We start from the raw sequence: 16,626 nt of genomic DNA on the forward strand, positions 1-16,626 counted from the left end.
TTTCCTTTTGTTAACACATGTTAATGAAAATATTATCGGTGAATCAATAAGTATTATTGAATATGCTTATCGTGGGAAATGGATTTTGATTCGATCCCACGTGGTATTATATATGTTGTTTGAATTTTATCAAGAGATTATTTCGTGCTGATAATTGGATATGACGCACAGCCTCGTTAATCCTAAGGTCACACAAGTTACGACATCTTCGTGAATATAATGACACCAGGGGTCTATAACACAAATCTTACAATTGTAACAAGTCTACAAGTTACAAGTAATTCACTTATATCTACAAGTATCCTAATTTTTCGTAACATAAGAGAGTTGCATATACTTGTAGCTACAAGTAGAATATTCTACACTTGTATATGTTGTTCCTACAAGACAATTCATTTATTTACTTGCTGTTTTCGGTAACGCGATTCGTGGTGTAACACGTCTTAACGAGTTTTCGTGTTAGTGGTGAAGTGCAAGGACTGCAAGTGAAATAATATTTGTATACCTATGGCTAGAAAACAAGTAATATTCGAGAGGAAAATGCAGTTTTTACAAAAAGTTAAAGAAAATAATGAAATGCTATTCGGCGCCTTTTCCGACCGTTTGAAAAAAACAGACAAAGTTGAGAAATGGAAAGAATTAGCAAATGTTGCGTTTGTTTAATGCCTTCAGATAAAGAGTGGACATATGCTAGAGACACACTATGACGAAATATGAAGAAAATTACAATGGTACGTAAGAGCGTAGTATTATAGTGTACTAGTTTTGTTACTCTTAGGATTTAGTTGAACTTATGCAAGGTGTTTCAATATTAATAGGCAAGTGCATATTGTTGGAATCAAAATATTATGTTCAGGCTTAGTAATCGTACGTGTCAATTCTCAATAATTAAAATATTTCAATTGCTGGAAATGAATTAGAATCATAGGTCCTGATTCATAATATTTTATCCAAAATATGATTTATTTTAAAGGAAAAGCGGATAATGCTAGAAAAACGGGTACAGGCGGTCTTGGGAAATTGAACAATGTCGATGATATGGTGCTAGATATATTAGGAAAAGAGTCCCTAGTGATTGTAGGTCTTGGGGTACCAGCATCATTGGACGAAGTGGACGATGCAGAATCGCTACCCCAAGACAGCACAACAACAGAACAGCCAAGAATATTAACGCAGGACCCGGGCGTACCCTCAACCAGCCGCATAGGTAAAGTTTATAAAACATTATTAGTCCTAGTTTATGAAACATTATTAGTAATGTTTTTTTTGCAGTTTGGTTTGTGAGAAACTACTAATTAAAATGTTTCATGTATTTTTCTTCATTAAACAAACACTAAATAATTATTTATCTAATAGTTCACATCTGCCAATTATCACCACACAGTTTACATTTTTTAGGAAAACAGAAGCGTAGCATGACACGTCGAAAAGAAATTGCAGACAAGAAAAAAGTAAAACTTGACTTGCAAATTGAACACCTGAAACTGCAAAATCACAAGACCAAACTAGAGATTTACAGTTGGAAACTACACTAAACCTTCCAAGATCCGAATTTACACAAAATTTTGCAAGAGATGACTACATTTTTTATGGAGAGGACCAGCGTACCACATATTCAAATATTTATTTTCGTAAAAAACAATTATATTTTCTTACATAATCAATTCATTGAAGTTGATTTTCCTTCTTCACGCTAATTATTTATCCTAAAATAATCTATAAACTGTTGAAATCTAGCTCGAGCTGCTACTGCTAGTGGAGGTGCTTCGTTATCTCTGAGGTTTTTTCCGTCACCTTGATCATCATCATCACCATTTAATACCATATTATCATATTGCGCAATGTTGCATAACATTTAAAAAATTTGCTGCGAAGCCTGGATCAACTCGTAGGTGGTTCAAACATGGAAATTTTTCCTTCCATACGCCAAAAACGTTTTCAATAATGCGTCGAGTCCGTCTATGAGCTCTGTTGAATGCGGTCGGCGCTGGGTTCATCGGATCTTCATAGGTTGGTGGAATTAACCATTCACGCAAAGGATAAGCGGAATCTCCAAGAATGACAGCATTTGCATGAGGTCTCCAACCGTTTTCTATTCTAAGAAACAGGAAACTGTTACGGAGTACCCGCGCGTCGTGCACACTTCCGGGCCAATTTGCACTTATATATAATAAAACCTCAAGTCAGGCCCACATACAGCCATAGAGTTGATGGAATGCTTCCCATGGTGATCGACGTAAACAGGTTCGTTGTTTGTGGGGGCATCGATATTTACGAGGATTCCATCTACAGCTCCACAAACTTCAGGAAATCCTGCCAAATTATGAAAATGTTCTATTACGTTCCCTGTATTGTCGGGCCATCGAACTAATACATAAAATTTTATTTCGTTTACGGCAGCAGTAACTTCGTGAACACATCTGCATACGGTCATTTTTGATACCCCATGCATATCACATACTCCATGGTATTGCCCTCCGTTTCCAAACCAATGCAGAGCAATTAATAATCAGTTTCTGTAATGGTGACAAGCCATACCCTCGAATCGTTATATTCGCTATGGCTGGACCTATATCTTGAAGAAGACTTTGACAGTGTTGTCGACTAAGTCTGAACCATTCCACAAATTCCCCGTCTGTCAGTATGACAAAGTTACTTCTCTCCCGATAGCGATATACTGCACCATCATTTTCGTTTTCTCTATCCGAATCGCTTGACCACATATCGACAGTCGAATTATAGATATAAGCTCACGATGAAAGACTTCACTACAATCTACGCTCAATCTACTTATCAATCAAGATAGGTAGAAAATTGTCTATAATTGTCGACAATTCCGTAACACGACTGTACAAGTCTCATTTTTGTGTTACGAAAAGATACTACAATTGTAGAGAAAGTCCCGTAATTACCAGTGTACCACTAGTAACTACAAGTTACTTGATGTTACAGAACATCTACACTTGTATAATTTGTTTATACACTTGTTAGACTTGTAGTGGTTGTGTTATAGGCCCCAGCTGATTGATGGTGAAACGTATTTTCACACTTTTCAAAGGGAGAAACAAAAATCATTTATCATTCGGTAATCGATGTTGAAAATTTTCTTCTCGACAGCACGCCGTTGATTCTTTGTTTATTTCCAATGTTCATAGGAAGGTAGCACTCTGTTGATCCTATAACTAACTTCTTTGTGCATTGAGTCACCATCACACTTCTTCCCAGGACAGGACAGTTCAGATATTGTATTCGAAATCCATTTCATTCTTTCCATTTCCACCTTTTTTTTATGATGAAGAAGAGAGAATTGGAACTTTCTATGTTTTTTACCACTTTCATTTGTAACTAACGTTACTGCAGTTTCGTCTTGTAAGGATATTTCCACACTTATACATTAAACTAAAAATGGTTTATTACATTAGCCTTTATACAGCACTTTTGTAGGTAATGATAGAGGTACTTCGCTTGATTCAGTACCTGAATTTACTAAATATGAATAAACTAAATCAATTTGATCATTTAACAGGTTGCATCCGCAATGTTTATGCTTGTGAATCTCCAAGGATTCCAAATAATTGAGTTTGTAACCCTTCTTTGCAAAGTGTAAAATTTCCGTATCGTTCAGATTCGGGAACTTGTGGTTGCATGCCAAGGAATGGTTTGAAAACGTCGAATAATTCTTTGTCTTTCCTTGTCTGAAGGACCTTTCATGTTCAGCATACATATACAAAAACCAAGAATCCAATATATTGCTTTGCAGACGACATCACACTTGTCTCGTCATTGAATTTGGATACAAGGACATCGACTGCAGATGCACATCTTCACCTGCAGCAGGAGGTTGCATATCTCAATGAGGATCTAGAAATGATTTCGAATTGGGTTGAAAGTACCCACACAGTAAAAAGTATTTCTTTCAAAGAAGATCATAGGTTGCTTTGAAATTTTTATCACTATTGAAGAAATTATTACTTTATGCCAACAGTGTCATGTTCCACAAGAGAATCATACTTTTTTTAACGAAGAAATCGAATTTCTTGGACTTCCAACGATATTATTCTTTGATTATATTAATGCGAAGATGAACTATTTTGAATCTAGAAAATATATTATCATCTCAAATTCTACCACCTATTTGAAAAGAAAAATAAAGTGTTTCAAATGGAGAGCGATATCAACTTGATCTGAACACATTGTTTGTTTGAATTTTAAACTGTATCTCTTCAAATAACTCAATTCATTTATAACAAGAGTTTTGTGAGTCTATATACAGAACTTTATTATGATCGACTGAAGATAACAGGAATTTTGTAAAGAATGAACAGGGTTTTTTTAAAGAAGTATTTCATCGCGTACGCGCCAGTATGTGTTGGAAAGTGACTTGGTGTGTTGCGATTTTAAGAAGGGTGTGTTTTATGTGTCTGTAGGAAGTGCAAGTCTTTTCTGATTATTTTATATCTACCATAATGGAACCGATTTTACAAGACTGGGGTCTTACACAGTTGAAAGATATTTTTATGGGTAAGTATTATAATTGGATAAAATTGAGATGTTTGGGTACTTGAGAAAGAAACTCCGCTGTATCAGTAAGTTCTGCGTTGTATACGTAGTACCGAAGAGAAAGTAGTAAACTTTGACAGCAACTCTTGATTTTGACCTCATTTCACGGAAATTATATCAATGCTTCCTAACTTTTCACACATATATTATTACATTTGCCGAGTTCTGCAAGTTAATATTGATTTGAACTGAAAAATCCCCCACGTTGATTCAAATTCGCCAATCTCTTGTTTTAAACATATATTTTATCTTGTTTAAAATGAGTGCATTTTCTCTCAGTAAAATTTGATTTTCTCTCATACCGAAATCATTGAACGAGAGAGGTATTTATAGTTTAGACAATAAATTATAATACAAAAAATACCAAAGTAGACACCAGTTGGTATAAAGAGCATTTATATATGACAGCTACTTCCTGATTTCAACATGTGAATGTTTGTTGAATTCCAAAACGTCTTCGCTTTGTTTGTTTTTATGTTATTCATTGGGAACAAATTGAATATACCCTACTCAGCTTGAAATTATTCAATATATTCCGTTAAGGAAAGTAAGAACTAGATGGAAATATTGAAAAACGTGAAAAGAGTGAATGTTGTTATATAAATAGCGAATCATATACCTTTGGGTATGTTTGTATGATCACATTGTGTGTATCAGTAACATACACTTCTATCCACCTCTAAGGGATTTGAGGCACGTCTTTTGAATTGATTATTCATTTCATATCAAGGAATATTTAAGCACCTTTTAACTTGCTAGGAATCGTATGTCAAACAATACGACCACAGAGAAGTGTCAAAATTTTAGGGTTCTTGTTCGTATGCGGACAACAATGGGGTTGGTTAAAGGAATAATCCCACCTGAACAGTATTTTATTAATATATATATATATATATATATATATATATATATATATATATATATATATATATATATATATATATATATATATATTGATTAAGTTAGCAGCTGTTGAAATAGTGGCTAAGGATGATATGCTGATTTCTTCTTTCGTTTCAGAATCCAAGTGATGTTCTGGCAATTGTGGATAAACAAAAGCAGAATGCAGAACTTGATACACGATAGTGATTATTTTTAATGCTATTTACCAGAATGGCATCTAGTTTCAAAAATTTGATTTGTGTTAAATTACTAATGAATTAATTCATTGTCTTGTCTGAGTTGTAATGTTGTTAATAGGCTTCCATTTTATTTTATTTTTCAATTTCCAATTTGTCAGGAATATGTCACTTTTTTATATACATATATGTTTTCTGAATGAATATTTATTTCTGTTATTTGTATAACTGTATAGTCTCTCAATAGTGTGCGGTTGGAATGTGACATTTAAGTAAAGATTAGCAAAGAAAATTTAGTTCTCCATTACGTTTTGTTTCTTATCATATGCTTTTTCAGGATAATATTTATAATTTGCAATTGTTTGAAATAAACCAATCATAATATATAATGTATTATTCAATTTCTTCCCTTACCACTTATAACTATTCATATTAACGATGAGATACTTTGGATTGAAATAACTGAAACATCAAAATGAAAGGGACAGTTTATAAACAGAAGCATAAGTTCATCTCCGATGAAGTGAATGAGTTCATTTAATTTATACAAATAGAAGAGTTTGAATGAAAAATGCTTCTCTTCGAAGAAAACAATTAATTTCTCGTATGGAGATATTAAAATAGTGTTCCAAGTTGACATATCATTCTTTCGAAACCCAAAACAGTTTTGCTTGAAAATAAATTTTGCTCAGACTGAAATATGCATGCTTACTTCTCTTGATCTAATGTGATGAATTCTATTGAAATGTATGCACAATCTTGGTGAAATATTTTTTTTACTTGAAAGAAGCGTTTATTCAGTCCATTTGAGTTAACGATTCAAATTCAAATTGAGAGAATATATTTCTCAGTTTATAAAAATATTTCTTTATAAATATAGGAGAGCAAGATTTCTTTGAAGCAAGATAATGTTCTGCACTTTGAGATTTTTATTTTTACTGTGCAGGTTCAATTAAATGCCACAAAAACCCAGACATCGATTTTCCCAAAAAGTATAAATGTTTCCGAACCAGAAATAATAATGTCAAGACAGACAATTCCGCTTTCTGCTTCGATACGTTTGTTGGGGGGTCACAATGGACACCAATATGTCGTGGCACAATCATGTCGTTGGAGTCACAAAGACTGCTTCTCAAAAGCTTTGAAAACTGTTTCGAGCCAGAAAATTGTACACACTTCAGCAACTTTTGATGCCTCATGAAGCTCATATCAAACCGTCTTTGGAGTATTGTTCTCATGTATGAAGCTCCGCTCCTAAGCATAGCGTGAAGCTGCTGGTTTCTATCCAGGAAAGAGCCATCCGTCTCATTTGAGACGCGAACATCACTTGCAACCTTGATAGTCTGGAACATCGAAGAAAGGTGGTAGATTTTTCTCACTTCTACAGATACTTTCACGGGAAGTGTTCAAGTGAGTTTCAACTCAGTACATCTAGAACTTTACTGTTTGAGAACTCTTCCATTTAGAGAATGCGTTTATGTGGAAAAAACTTCTCGAGAACGTTTTTACAAATGGATTTCATCTTCACCGATTCAAATGCAATGTGAATCGCTAGTTACAGTTCGATAACCTCTTACATCAGCAGGATATTGTTCGATGACCCGAAGACGACATCATTTATTTTGCTGATATCTGCAAAGTCGGCAATAATTTATGTATAAATAGGTGCAATTGATTTGTAATAGCCAGTACTTATATTTCATAGTTATTAGTTGTTACTCTGTTCAAATAAAAAGTTTTTAAAAACCCTTTTGTGTGAACGAGAAATATAATTGGCGCAGTCATTAGGATAGTGGAAGAGTCCTTAGAAGATCCTCGTCGTTCTCAAAAGTTTATCCACTATTCTCCCGAACCAAGTTCCACCGAGAAGCAAGTACTCCAGGAAGAATTCCGGCCGTAGACAAGAATACCTCTTCACTATCGCCCGTCAAGGAATATCTACATAGAAATAAGTTTTTGGTGACAGAATATGCAACGAGCCATCATCGTCATCCTGTAAGCATAAATGAACTCAACTTCATCAATTGCAAATACTATTTTACGTCCCCCTACCTTAGTTTTACCAAATTCACCTTCAAGTACCAATTCTCGCCCATCCATTATTCCTCAAACAATTGACCAACCTTTAAATCCCATCAACATGGCAAAACAATTCGACCTGAAGAATTTTTGGATTGTACCCGAATACGATGGAAGCCCAAATGAATTATACCAGTTCATCAACGTATCAACAATGATTCTGAACGAATATTGGAATACTGAAGACCCCGGTTGTTTTCAGAACCATATATTGATACAAGGACTACTCAACAAGCTACGAGGCAGAGCCAAAGACGTCATCTCAGTTTATGGATGTAGTGACTGGAACAGCATCAAAGGAACTCTAATCCAAAACTTCGCCGACCAACGGAATGAAAATTCCTTAACAAGAGATTTGGTGAACCTGCGACAAGACCAGAACGAAACACCACAACGTTTCTACGAAAAAGTCATGGGACTTTTAAACACAATATCAAACTATATCGAATTACACACCGCCAATGATACGATAAAGATCAGCAAGAAAAGCTTTTTCCAACAACAAGCTCTAACAACATTCCTAGCCGGACTACGAGAGCCCATGGGATCCACCATAAGAGCAATGAAACCAATAGACTTGGCAACAGCAATGCAGTACATCCAAGAAGAAAACAATATCCGTTATCTACAAAGGACGTTTGGACCCCCACAAGTCTCCAAGAAACCACTTCAGACCCAGCAAAGAACTGCAAATCACCAATATGCCCAACAATCAATACCACAGCGTTTGTACCAACCTATGCAACACTTTCAACCCGGACAACAACAACCTCATCAGGACGTGGGACTCCAACCACAATTTCAACAACCGACCTTCAGACCACATTGGCAACCAAATACTCAACAGAGACAGATGTGGCCTTCAGTCCAACCACCACGTTTTGGACAGAACCAACCAAACAGGCAGAACGGACAAGAACCAACACCAATGAGCATCAGTACCAGAAATACTTATGGAGCACCAACGAGGAGCATGAGAACATAACCTCAGGCAAGACCAAATTTCAATCCAGCTCCCATGTTCAACATTGAGCAACATGACGAAGACTTTGCATATGGAGCGAACCCCTATTACATTGAAGAAACCTGCTTTTATCCCAATCAAGAACCTACTGAAGAATTCCAGGTTCAAGAAGACCAACAGGAACCAGATGTAAATTCTCCATTGGATCCAGGACAAAACCAAGAAACATAGTGGAACTGCATACATTTGACGATAAGAGAGAACTTCCTTATATAACCATTGCAAATCCTCCCCTGAAACTCCTCATTGACACCGGATCAACAAAATCCTTTCTCAATCCTGAATTAGCTTTCCAATATTACAAGGATTGCATCAAAAAAGATCCCTTCGTTGTCACTTCCATTTTCCAAAACTATTCTCAAGATTACAGTGCAGAAATTCCCATATTTCCTGAGTTTAACTCAAACGGCATTCTGAAATTCTACCTCTTCAAATTCCACAAAACTTTTGATGGCCTCATTGGACTCGACAACCTGAAATTTCTCAAAGCTGAACTAAATTTTCCTGAATCCTCCCTTTTAACCGAATACTCCTCTTTTCCAATCCAGTACTACGAAACCAATAAGACCCAGTTCTACTCTATACAATTGGAGCCAGACAGCGTGACCCAAGTACGACTACCGGTGAAGGAGAAGAATGGAACTATCATGATACCAAGACAGAAACTGCAAGGCGCTTACATCCGTGAAGCTCTCACTGATGCCCGTGATCACCTAGCCTGGACGGAAATTGTCAACTTCAGTCCAGATAAACTCCAAATCGTTCTAGCCGAACCAGTACGCAGCAGCCCAATAAATCTTCAAGAGCATCATATCTATTCTGCTGGCATAATCCCATCAGAAAACAGAGACCCAGTCAACAACATGGATGATCTAATCAGAACAGATCACCTGAATCCAGAAGAGGAGATGCATATCAGAAAATTATGCAGAAGATATGCTGATATTTTTCACCATCCAGATTCCTCACTCACATTCACCAATCAGGTCAAACACCATATAAAAACCAGAGACGAAATCCCAGTCTACACAAAATCATACCGATATCCGTATGTACACAAGGAAGAAGTCAAGAAGCAAATAACTTCGTTATTGGACCAAGGAATCATCAGACCTAGCCAATCTCCCTGGTCCTCACCAATTTCGGTCGTTCCAAAAAAAGTGGACGCCTCTGGAAAAGCAAAATGGCGTATCGTTGTGGATTTCCGCAAAGTCAACGAGAAGACAATCGACGACCGCTACCCTATTCCGAACATTTCTGACATCCTCGACAAACTGGGAAGGTGTCAATATTTCACTACCCTGGATTTGGCAAGCGGATTTCACCAAATAGAGATGGCAGAGGAGGACATCCCTAAGACCGCATTCAACGTCGAAAACGGACACTACGAGTACCTGCGTATGCTGTTTGGACTGAAAAATGCTCCAGCGACCTTTCAAAGGGTTATGGACAATGTCCTAAAGGGTCTACAAGGAACTATCTGCTTGGTTTATATGGATGACATAATCATATTCTCTACATCTCTGCAGGAGCATATGGTCAACCTCACAAAAGTTTTCCAACGTCTACGAGAAACAGGTTTCAAAATACAAGTAGACAAGTGCGAATTCCTGAAGAAAGAAGTCAGCTTTCTAGGACACATCGTCACTCCAAATGGGATAAAACCAAACCCAGCAAAAGTCAAAGCAATCATGGACTATCCTGTACCTCGAACTGTCAAAGAGATCAGAGGATTCCTAGGACTCCTAGGGTACTACAGGAAGTTCATCAAGGACTTCGCCAAGACGACAAAACCGTTAATCTCCTGTCTCAAGAAAGATGCCCATATAGAGCATACGCCAGAATTCCTAAAATGTGTTCAAACTTGTAAAAACCTGCTTACCAATGAACCACTACTACAGTATCCGGACTTCACAAAGCCCTTTAATCTGACCACAGATGCCAGCAATTTCGCTATAGGAGCCGTTCTGTCCCAAGGACCCATAGGAAAAGATAAGCCAATAGCTTATGCATCCAGGACCCTGAACGAAACTGAAATGAAGTACTCTACCATCGAAAAGGAAATGCTAGCAATAGTTTGGGCCACCAAATATTTCCGACCGTATCTTTTCAGCAGAAAATTCAAAATTCTGTCAGATCACCGTCCCCTCCAGTGGCTCTTCTCCTTGAAGGATCCAAACTCAAAACTGGTCCGATGGCGCCTGAAGCTAGAAGAGTATGACTACGAAGTGGTCTGCAAAAAAGGCACAAGCAATACCAACGCCGATGCGCTCTCCAGAATAGAGATACATACAAAAGAGCTCCATGAAGCAAACTACGACGACGACAAGGCATCTCTATTCAACCATCCTCCATCAGAAGTTCCTGAGTCTGCAGATGACATCATCAACGATCTGTTTAAAGATTGCTTTCATCAACATTTTCCTGAAGATGAGGGCCCCATACCGCAAGAACAAGAAATTCAGAATGAACCCCCAACCGAAGGAGACAAGGAATGCGTGAACCTGAACCCGGAAGTTACCCCAGACGAAGATACTAGTGGCATCACCAACCATACAGCCAGAGAAAGTCCAATATTAGAAATACCAATATCAGAGAAACCTCTCAATGTCTTCAATAACCAAGTCATCTTCAAACGAGTAAGCTATAACCCAGCAAGAACGGTGATAGAAGAAATATTCCCGAATAAAAGAAGATACCATGCTCAGTTGGGAAACGACAATATGGACAAAAATGTTTTCAACTTTTTTAAAGAATATATCACCCCGGGAAAGAAATACGCTTTGATGTTCGAAGATGAAGAAATGTACCCCAGCATGTGCAGAATCTTGAGAGAGACATTCAAGAATTCCGCTTTCGATCTCATAAAATGCAACCGCCTTTTGGAAGATGTCAGTTGCTCAGCTAGACAAAAAGAAATAATCAAGCAGCATCATGAAGGAAAAACAAACCATAGAGAAATCACCGAAACGGAAACTCAGATCAAAAGATTGTATTATTGGCCCAATATAAAAAAAGATATCGAAGAAGCTATCAACTTATGCGAAACTTGTCAAATCAACAAGTATGATCGAAGACCAGAGAAGCCAAAGTTCATGCTGACACCTACCCCAACGAAGCCTCTTGAAATAATACACATGGATACCTTTCAGGCTAGTGGACAAAAATTCCTGACGATTGTGGATGCATTTTCAAAATATGGCCAGGCGTATCCAATAGAGGGATGTAATGCTATCAACACTCTCAATGCTCTCTTAGTATTCATCAACCATCATGGAATACCACATATGATCGTCACTGATAATGGAACGGAATTCAAAAATGGACTGATCCAAGAATTTGTTGACACACATAAAGTCAACATTCACTATACCACTCCAGAAAACCCTCAGTCAAACGGGATAGTCGAAAGATTCCATTCCACATTGATCGAGCACTTGAGAATATTGAGAGATACGCATAAGAAAAGAGACATCAAAGAACAGATGCTCTATGCCATCTTAGGATACAACAACTCTATCCATTCAGCAACAAGACAGAAACCTATGGATATTCTGAACGGACATCTCAATAGTCAAGACTCATTCGATATCGACATAAGACGAGCCTTGATTAACAACTACGTCCAACAACACAGGGAAAAAACGAAGGAAATATATAGGAAAATCAACGAAGATTTACAGAAACAGAAAACAAATATCATAGAGAAGAGAAACAAGAAAAGAGAAACTCCTATTACCTACAAACCCTGCACCAAGGTGTACACAAGAAAAACAGTGAAAAGAAACAAACTGCTACCACCCTTCTTCCCAAAATCCATCCAAAAAGACCAAACAGTAACTGTCGAGACAGAAAATGCAAACGTCCATAAGAAAAATATAAGACATTTGCCTAATAAGATAACTAAATTCTTCGCCCCTGTACAGCCTTCATCCGACGAGAGGACAGGAGATCGAAATCCAGAACCTCAAGACAAATCCGGGACTACCTCCCCTCAAGATGGGACAAGCAAAGATCAAGACTAGTACCCACGACTTCATCCACTACTACGATCTTCAACCCATCCACGAAGATATCTACACATTGTTCCAGTACGAAAGTTATGGTTCTGGAAGGAGTGCATCTGATAAAACTTCCACCAGGTTGTGAATTCAAAACCAACAACGAAGCCTTCATAAACTCCAAAAATGTCATATTAGACGAACCCCTTACTTCACCAAATGTCAAGACAGCTCACATCAATTCCTCGCTGAAATTCAAACCATTGAAATTAGATAAGATTCCCCTGGATAAACTACAGCATCTGACCCTAGAAGAAAAGAGGTTACAACTCATCCCAGAACAAACCAGACAGTCTGATAATAGCCATTTCTGGATGACTCCCATTTACATTTCAATCACCATCTTCATTCTATACGTAATTTACAGATTGAAAAGGCAAACGAAGAAAGAACCATCCAATGATGATCCACCAGTTCCCGAACACGAAGCATCATCTTCAGTCTTGTTCGTCCCTTACAAGACTTCCCCAGGGGATGGAGAAGTTACAGTTCGATAACCTCTTACATCAGCAGGATATTGTTCGATGACCCGAAGACGACATCATTTATTTTGCTGATATCTGCAAAGTCGGCAATAATTTATGTATAAATAGGTGCAATTGATTTGTAATAGCCAGTACTTATATTTCATAGTTATTAGTTGTTACTCTGTTCAAATAAAAAGTTTTTAAAAACCCTTTTGTGTGAACGAGAAATATAATTCGCTACTTTCGCACAGGCACCTCTTTTAGAGCGTCTTGGGGATTTTTCTGTAGTGTTTGTGTTTTGTCCCTGAAAAATCTACATTTTCATTGTTGTGGAAACTGCAAACTTTTTTGTCATTCCCATTAAATGAATCTTCAGAATCGTCGCACTTGGTTCCAATTTCAGACGACTCATGAGATTGATAGAAAATCGAAACAACACTCACTTGTATTGAATTGTTGTCGAAATGTTCTTGGTCTCTAGTAATATTTTGGAGAAAAAATTGATTTGCAATAAAGTATATGCATGTTTGTGAGCTTGATCTATACCATGAATTTTCATTGATCTCGAAATCCTCCACGTATTCTAACATTTTCGAATTAGATACGAAATAAATCTCAGCTAGGCTACGAGGCGTATGAGAATGCACAAGCTAATGAATTACACGACTCTGCAAAAAAGTCATTCCTTCTTCTAAATTAGAAATTGAAACTTATTGTGAACTGAAAAACCCCTTGAATTGACTGCTGCTCAGATCTATAGGCTATTTTACATTTCATCTTCATTGGCAATAATCAGTCGAATCATCACGTAACAAAAATAATCCAAGTAATGACTGTAAAAAAAATATTACTCAATATTGATGCGCGAATTAGTACTGCAAAAAACGAAAAGAAAAATTATTAACGAAAATATTATTCATCTAAATGAACATGAGCCACAATTAATATTTTTCCAGCCCTGTTTCATATCATAAATTCAGAGAAAGCTTTCTCCTGAACAGGAAGGGTTTAGCTTGAATTAATTCAACACGTATATTTACAATTCAGAAAAGGTCCAAGTAAGGTCTTTGTAATTCCTGTGTTATTTCCCAGCATTTATATGAGAATTTATTTAATCCCAGTGCGACGTTCAAACCGCAAAATATGGGTGTTTTTACTTTAGCAAATATAGGACTGAAATTGTGTTATATCTTCAAGTGGACGTATGGTCATTCATGAAATGAATCATTAAACTACAAGAAAGTATATGTTATTCAGCGGAAGAATATTCGAAAGATCAACATAGGTATGTATGTCTCTTATATGCCCATGGCTGACCTTTGTCATTCGTCTCTAAGGTGACCTGCTCAAGATCACGCCGAATTCAGATATGGTACCCACGCAGTTCTAGGAGGATGTTAGGTGCACTCAACTTGTATTTTTTACAAGTACACTACCTATATGGCAAAAAATGTGAGTCAATGGTAACTACGTTCTTTTTTCAAGTAATTGTCGAAAAGTGTGACATCATAAATTGGCGCAGTCGGTAGGATTATTTGTAAAACATTCAACAGTTGGGCTGAATAGTCCGTAGGCTAACACAGAGAAAATATTTTATGAAATTTGATTTCATTTTTTGATGTAGTTGCCTTCAAAGACGATACAACGTTGAAAGGAGTCATACAATTTTCTGGTACCATTCCGGCCTCAATTTCATTAATTATCTCTTCAACGGCGATCAGATCAGATGTTATCAGATCGCATTTCATTGCGATCTGATAACAGAAAATAGGTGCTGGAGGCCAGATCTGGAGAATACGAAGGATGCGAAAGCAACTAGAAGCCCAATTTATGTAATTTTGTTATTGTTTTAATTGATTCGTGACATGGTGCATTGTCTTGATGAAACAACACTTTATTTCTTCTCCAAGAGGGCTGTATTTTCGCATTTGCATCCTTCAGATGCTCCAATAACGCTACGTTATAGTTGCTGTTCATGATTTCTCCTTTTTCAAAATAGTCGATGAATATCATACCATGCGTGAATATTACTGGAGTTTGTTTCCAACACCAAACCGTTATTTCAACACTTCGACACGTGTTCCGATCACCAAGTGATCATCTTCAAGAGGAGGATGAAACTAACAGTTAGTTTGATTTTTCTCTTCAACAATATTCCATTTCAAACTCCTATCTTCTAATCAGATATTTTATATATATATATATATATATATATATATATATATATATATATATACATATGTATATATATATATACATATGTATACATATATATATATATATATACATTTCACAAGGATTATTTTCACAACGTTTCGGCAAAGTCTCATTTGTCATCTTCTGGTGATGTCTGGTTTTTTTCAACTAGACTGATTAATTCGAACTCTGTGTCTCAATTTATAGGGATGGATGTTTCCCTTTACCTGCGTTGCTGCCACTACCTGTGTTTGATCGACTACCTGTTTTGGTCTTATTACCTGAGCTGCCTCTCCTGTCTCTGTAACTGTACCTGTATTGTCATGTACCGAGTTTTGCCTCTGGAGTTGAGCAGTCTGATTGCTTGTGCGAAGTGATAAAACGGATCTCCATGTTGATGGTAATCTTTGCGCATCATCCCTCTTGTTCATATTATTAGGTCGTTTTTCAATTTCGATTGCCTCTCTGATTGATCGTGAGTAAAAGTTTTCGTTGCTTACCAGCATTTTTGTGTTGTCGAAATTGATGTTATGTCCTGTTTGAAGTACGTGTTTGGCCTCTCCTTCCAATCTACCGTCCAGAAAACCGGTCATCTAAAAACTCTCTTGCCGGAGCAACATAATGAGGAGATGCTCCATCTTGCTGGAAATAAAGCCGACCATCATTATGATTTTGGTCATTTTCAATTACTTCTGTTATGAGAGGATCAATTGTATCTTCAAGCATGTTCAGATAGACCTCACCAGATAAATTCACAGGAATAAAAAGTGACCCTAGGATATGACTACCTGATATGCCACACCAGACATTGATTTTTTGAGGGTACTGGGTATGGACCTCTCGAAATAAGTGTGGGTTACTGTCATCTCAGTAACGGCAATTATGTCTATTCACAGCTCCATTCAAAAAAAAAATTACTCTCATCGGAAAAGCACGTGTTGAATGATAGGTGCGGATCATCAATTAGTAGCTGGCTCAGTTGTTCACGAAATCGCAGCCTTCTATCAGTATCATCTTCATTGAGTTCCTGTACGAATTCAATTTTGTACGGATGAAATTTATAGGCTTTTGATATCCGTATTATGGACGAACGGGAGACACCTGCGGCTGCAACAAGCTGATGGGTACTTTGAGTATGATCCAATTCAACATGTCCCAAA

The 16,626-nt window shown here is 37.0% G+C and overlaps 1 protein-coding gene across 1 annotated transcript; it reads left to right on the top strand.

Annotated features, from left to right (window-relative positions):
* The first annotated feature begins 244 nt into the window (after window positions 1–244).
* LOC111515177 (uncharacterized) lies at window positions 245–5,420 on the top strand. Its single transcript, XM_023171409.2, has 3 exons — window positions 245–731; window positions 974–1,207; window positions 1,399–5,420. The coding sequence occupies exons 1-3, from the start codon at window positions 704–706 to the stop codon at window positions 1,533–1,535; spliced, it is 399 nt and encodes a 132-aa protein (XP_023027177.2). The 5' UTR covers window positions 245–703; the 3' UTR covers window positions 1,536–5,420.
* Window positions 5,421–16,626: the final 11,206 nt, after the last annotated feature.

This window comes from Leptinotarsa decemlineata, unplaced genomic scaffold, assembly GCF_025532065.1.
Source record: "Leptinotarsa decemlineata unplaced genomic scaffold, Ldec_3_MD MMD2_tig00026340_RagTag_RagTag, whole genome shotgun sequence".
Lineage (NCBI taxonomy): Eukaryota > Metazoa > Arthropoda > Insecta > Coleoptera > Chrysomelidae > Leptinotarsa > Leptinotarsa decemlineata.